The 5,723-nt window shown below is 33.8% G+C and overlaps 1 protein-coding gene across 1 annotated transcript; it reads right to left on the minus strand.

The window, feature by feature from the left end:
- Positions 1 to 1,656: 1,656 nt before the first annotated feature.
- On the minus strand, positions 1,657 to 5,476 carry LOC136063768 (DNA-directed RNA polymerases II, IV and V subunit 11). The gene is made up of 5 exons (XM_065764644.1): positions 5,325 to 5,476; positions 5,142 to 5,231; positions 4,971 to 5,049; positions 2,534 to 2,629; positions 1,657 to 1,920 (listed from the first exon to the last, which is right to left on the minus strand). The coding sequence occupies exons 1-5, from the start codon at positions 5,375 to 5,377 to the stop codon at positions 1,888 to 1,890; spliced, it is 351 nt and encodes a 116-aa protein (XP_065620716.1). The 5' UTR covers positions 5,378 to 5,476; the 3' UTR covers positions 1,657 to 1,887.
- Between the last annotated feature and the right edge of the window lie 247 nt (positions 5,477 to 5,723).

Raw genomic sequence — 5,723 nt, forward strand, 5'->3', positions numbered from 1 at the left:
AAAAGAATTTTTTTTTTTTTTTTTTTTTTTTTTTTTTTTTTTTTTAAAGAAAAAGAAAAACTGAATGGAAATCAACTGTATGAATATCTGTAAAAATTACGCAGCCTAGTCATTCATTCATTTATGTTCTGTTTAGGGTGTACTGCCATGCCTTCCCATTGCAGGTTAATTCCTTAGTTAGAAGGACATTTTATGACATAATTTTTTCATTTTTCAACCAATGTCTTCAATTAAAAATCCTTCCTAATAAAAGTTGGACGAGGGGGAAAAAAATCAAATTTTGGTTGCGTTTGGAAAGTAAGTTTAAAGTTAGCTTATTTTATTATTTAGCTTATTTTTGTTACTATTCAGCTTATTTTTGCTACAATTCATAGGTCTCATTACATTTTTTGATACTATTCATAAGTCTCATTATACTATTTCTAGCTTTTACTTTTATCTACAATACTTCTAGCAAAAAAATTTCAATTTCATCTAAATAAGTTGTTTGGCCCAAACGAATTCATATCCATGTTTATTATTTGAGAAATAACTATATTTAGCAATCCATACAAACTCCCAACTAGAAACTGAAGCAGCCTAGGCTTGTGTCCCTTTTTCTATTCTATGAATTGGTAGATAACTTTGGCTCATCTGAAGGTTCAAACATCTTAGAGCATGTCACGCATAATTTTTCAGAAACTTTCATGTTCTTAGTTAAGATTTTTAATAACCTAGATGCCACCAATTACAATTTACCAACACCACATGTTAGCTAAAATAACTTCTACTTCTTTTTTCTATTATTTTTTATTTTTAGAATCGTGACAGCTAAAATAACTCGAAGAATCATGACAGCTAAAATAACTCAAAGAGCCGTTATTTGCCAACAACGTTTCCTTTAAGCTTCATGGGAGTCTCGTTGTAGCAGATGCGTTGCTTTGAGAGAGGAAGAAATCTGGTACAACGAACCAGAGGTAGAAGAATTGAGAGAGAGAGAGAGAGAGAGAAACGGTTGAGATATAATAGAGATATTAATAAAAGATAGAGATATTAATAAAATAATAATAAAAAGTATTATTTAAATAAATTATAGTGGATAATAGATAATTTGATATGGATGTTTTGAAAAAATAGGTTTGTAAAATAGAAAAAATAAGTTTTTATTGTAAAATAGACAAAAAATTTTAGCCGGACTGGTGCAGATGCTCTTGCCTTAATTGGTCATGTACAGTTTTTAAAGCCATTTTTAGTAAGAAGAACCACACTTCAATGACTTTCAGCAAATAAGCAATCTGCAAAAGACTACGTCCAAACACACATAAATCTTGACTTTCAAAACCAACTTATTCTCACTATTACTCTATTACTGTTAAACTCTTTTTTAGATTGGACTACAGTGCCATCTATGAAGATTCTGTTTCACTACAGAGCCGAATGCTTACTACATATGGCAAAGGAGCCTAAATCAAGATCATAATAGTCCAAAGTGCTGGATAAAAATGATGCAACACAATACTGTGAACTCATCTTCAAAAGATAAAACTCTTTATCAATTTTTTTTTTTTTTATAGGTAAAAGATAAAACTATGTCAATGATGCGCTCACAGATGAAACCCTAAAAGACAGCTATGATACATGAGATCCATATGGTCCAGTTGGTTCCATGCACCTTGCTAGAGATCAGAAAACATTGAAATGCTATTGGTGAAGGCTATGATCAAATCCTCCAATAGACATATTTAATATTCTTCATCACCACATAAAGTTCATTAATCCATTACAACCATCAGATTCAAAGCAAAAGTTTCATAAAATCAGCCCCTTCCCTTCAAATACCATTTACAAGAAAAGACCACCAACAAAAATAGCAGAACACACTGCTTCCTTGAATGCATTGAATGCATATTAGAACTCCCTTGAATGCTTTGCCATCTCAGTCTGCAAGCAGGGATTTGAAATTATATTAGTATTATAATCTTGCCAATATAGGAAGTGAGGACAGATCTTAATATCTCAAATTAGTGAACTACAACCAATGAAATATTCATAAACTCTCACTATTTTATGGTCAGTCAGTTTGATATTTTGCCATTCAAACTTATGTCCTCCAAAGAAGGCCAAAATTAATAAAGAAACGATCCACTATCTCATGGACTAGACAAATTGAAGCAATTTCCAGTAAAGCAGCAAATTGCTTGTTTCCGCATTTAACAGGGGGAAAAAAATCTTAAATGTTGGTGCATTCCTCAATTTTCATTCCAAGGAAGTATCTTTCCTTGATCCCATAGAAAGCATCTTAGTTTTCATCCATCACAAGTTGAAACTCTCAATAGAAACCTGAGTAGGCATAGGATGTTCTGAAAAAATGAAATGATTCTACACCATCTCAGAACTCCTTGTCCTCTAATGCTTACAAATATGATACTAGTTTCTTAACTGTATCCATGAGAGATGCTTGATCATGAAGACATGGGCAAAGAGCAATTAATATTTCCAAATGACATTAAGTATTACATTCTTACTAAAAGCAGCGTAATGAGAGATGTTGTACCTCAAAACCATTCTTCAAATGGTCAAGCTCCTTGTCCAGATCATTGATAGCCTGGTTATATGCCTGCATTGGTGATGACTGGCTAGTGGTGTGTATCTATGGAAATACACCAAAATCATTAAGACTAGAATCTCTATAGAACATCCAAAAGGAAGGTTCATATAAAACACTCCAACCTAAGAACTACAAAAGAGATCAATTCATGAAAAAAAAAAAAAGGAATTCTTATCCATCAAGATGTTGTTCAGATGAATTGACAACGAATAATGTGTGTGCACACACAGCAAAGTAAAACACCCACAACAACAACAACCTAGCCCATACACCCACAAATGGACAAACCCTAAATTCATATCTCCAGCACATTAACAACGCTATAATTGCATAAATCAATGAATCAGCCATATACAACTATCATTATGCTACTCCCCACCCCTCCCCCAAACCTCATATTCATACAGATAAGGAATTAATAACATGGAACTAACCCCCTCACCCCCCTTAAAAAAAAAAAAAACATCATTACACACATACATGTAGGAATCAAGATCATCTAGAATTTTTCAAATACAAGCTCTTGCATGAGGATTATTTTTGTTATAGATTGATGAAACATTTCTAAAACTAAAACCCATTTTCCCCTTTTGGGGTTTTGGTTTTCGCAACTCATTTTACCACTCATGAATGGTTAGAGTTAGTTACCCCATAAACTATAGAGGATTGTAAGCCTAAGGACACGTACAGAAATTCAAAAACAAGCACAGCTATACATACGTATGCACAGAAACACTTAAAACACCAAAAAGGCAAAATTTAGGATCAAATCCTTAGGCATTATATCTTTAGATTCGCCCATCAAATTCAACCATATGGCTTATTGGTCATTGTAACTTCCTTGCGTATAGTAACAGTTTCCAATGTCACAACATTAATGGCCTGTTTGGATGTTTAAAAATGGAGGAGGAGTAGAGTAGAGGGAGGGAGAGTAATCCAATTACCTTGTTTGGAAGTTTTTTAAGGAATGAGGGGGAGGGGTTTGGAGGGATTTGGAGGGGTTTCAACTCCCTCTAGCCCCCCATTTTTAATTCCCCCAAATTGGAGAGATTTGGAGGAGTAGAGTACATAAACTATTGACCAAGTAAATTACCTAATTTACCCTTATTATATTAACAAAATTACACAAAGGAAAGGGCTAATTACTCCCTTCCTCCTTAATAATTTTAAAAACATCCAAACAAGGTGGAGGAGAATCATTCTCCTCTACTCTCCTCTCCACTACTCCCCTCTACTCTCCTCCCTCTCTAAACTTCCAAACACGCCATAAATTTGGAGAATCCAAGGTACAATTTTTAAAACCTTATTTTTTGAAGTACAATTACACTTTAACCAAAGCACACCAATACATACGTCCACAAAGAAACACATAAACACCAAAAACCCCTAAATTTAAAAAGCCAAAATTTAGGACTAGTTCCTTATTCAACCATATGGCTTATTGACCTGATGATGATGATTAGATGTTCAGTAGCATGGAAAATATAGTATGGTTCCCTTCCCTTCTTTTTTTTTTTTTTTTAAATAACTATTTTTATACATGTATAATATGTATCATGTAATTACTTATAAAAAATTTAAAAGGCCAAAGGAACTAAGCCTAAACTGGGGCAAGTTGCTAATTGTGATTTAATTTGCATCCCTTAGGACTTCCCGCATATAACCATTTGAAAAGTTAATTTCCTACATTGTCATTCTAATCTATATTTTAAAAGTTTATTATTTTAAGTTACATATAGTCAATCAGGAAAAGGACCTATATCTCCAATCTATGGTCCCTATGGAACCATAGAAATCAAGTGGTTCATGATGGGAAGACCCCAAATCCGATAAATGTTATTCTCACATCACTGCCCAATCTCTTGTATGCAAGTACTAGGAGGCCTTTAGAAATGGACAATCCTAATCTCGAGATCATAGCAAACCAGCAGCAGTTCAGGATGCAATCGTGAAGGCTACAAGAAAAGCTAAACACCTTAGTTTTAGACAAATTTTGTTTGTCAGTTATTGCAAAAAAGATTGAATAGGTTCGCAATGGAAGAATTAACCAAGATGGCAGGAAACAACCTATGACGACAGACCTGCATTTTCTAACTTATCAAGGTTTAACTTTTCGCACACCAANCAAATTAGGATTGAGTTTCTGTAAATAAATTCTAATTAAATTAGGTAAGCTATTTTTTTATTAACCATCAATTGTCCATAAATATATATTTTCACAACTAGCCCGTGCATTGCACAGGTTAGCAACTAGTTTTAAATTAAACTAAAAGCACTAAACTCAAAACACCGTTTTCCAACAGTTTATACAAACGCACCCGAAAATAAGGCCTGAAATGCATAAACTATAAACCCCATTAATAAAGTAAAAAAAAATACTAACCCTAACAATGATTTTGTACTGAAGTGGGTGAGGAAGCTTGTAGCCAGCGAAGAGAACATTGGGGTCCCTGTGCAGTTGCCTGATTATCACCAAAAAAAAACCACAAAAAGCAAAGTGAGATTAGGGATTTGATTAAGTTAAAAAATCAAAGTTCAATTAAAATTTGCATACATGCGAAGAATGTTGCCGACGGTGTGGTCTTCTCTCTCGATTGTAAACGACGCCGCGTTGATTATCTTCGTGTCCCTCTCGTACGAGACCCTGTGATTTTTGAACAAAAAAGAAGTGAGGGATTGAGAGAGAGAGAGGGAGGGCTTTTTTTTTAGAGAGAGAAAGTGTGTGAAATAAAATTACTTTTTGGTGCCTTCGGGAACGACGAAACGCTCGTATCGATCGGGAGCATTCATAGCTGCAGCTGCTTCTTGCTCTTCTCAAGAACTCTCACTCTCTCTGTGTCTTGCTCCGTCTCTCAGTTTTCGTTGTGTGTTTCTGTTTAAAAAGCAGGCTTTGTTTCTTTTTAGTTTCACAAATCAAAGGGTACACGCCAATCAACGACGTCGTTTCTTTTCTTTTTTCCTTTTTCTTTTTTGTAAATTAAAACATACCGTAGAAAACTTGTGAGAAAAAGAAGGAAGAATGGAGATTTGCTCTAATTTATAAACTATGCATAATGTTCCTATTTTTTAAAATCAATTTAACAAAATCGAGTTGCAAATGAAATTTAAAATTAGAAATGTCAAATTTTACTTAAAA

This window comes from Quercus suber, unplaced genomic scaffold (genome assembly GCF_002906115.3).
Source record: "Quercus suber isolate HL8 unplaced genomic scaffold, Cork oak 2.0 scaffold_573, whole genome shotgun sequence".
Classification (NCBI taxonomy): Eukaryota; Viridiplantae; Streptophyta; class Magnoliopsida; order Fagales; family Fagaceae; genus Quercus; species Quercus suber.

Bases quoted from the DNA above. Each gene is read 5' to 3' on its own strand.
- LOC136063768 (XM_065764644.1), bottom strand. From the start codon at position 5,377: ATGAATGCTCCCGATCGATACGAGCGTTTCGTCGTTCCCGAAGGCACC. The intron at 5,232-5,324 runs GTAATTTTATTT...CAAAAATCACAG, and splicing joins GTTCCCGAAGGCACCAAAAA to GGTCTCGTACGAGAGGGACA. The intron at 2,630-4,970 runs GTTAGTATTTTT...GTATTTCCATAG, and splicing joins AGTACAAAATCATTGTTAGG to ATACACACCACTAGCCAGTC.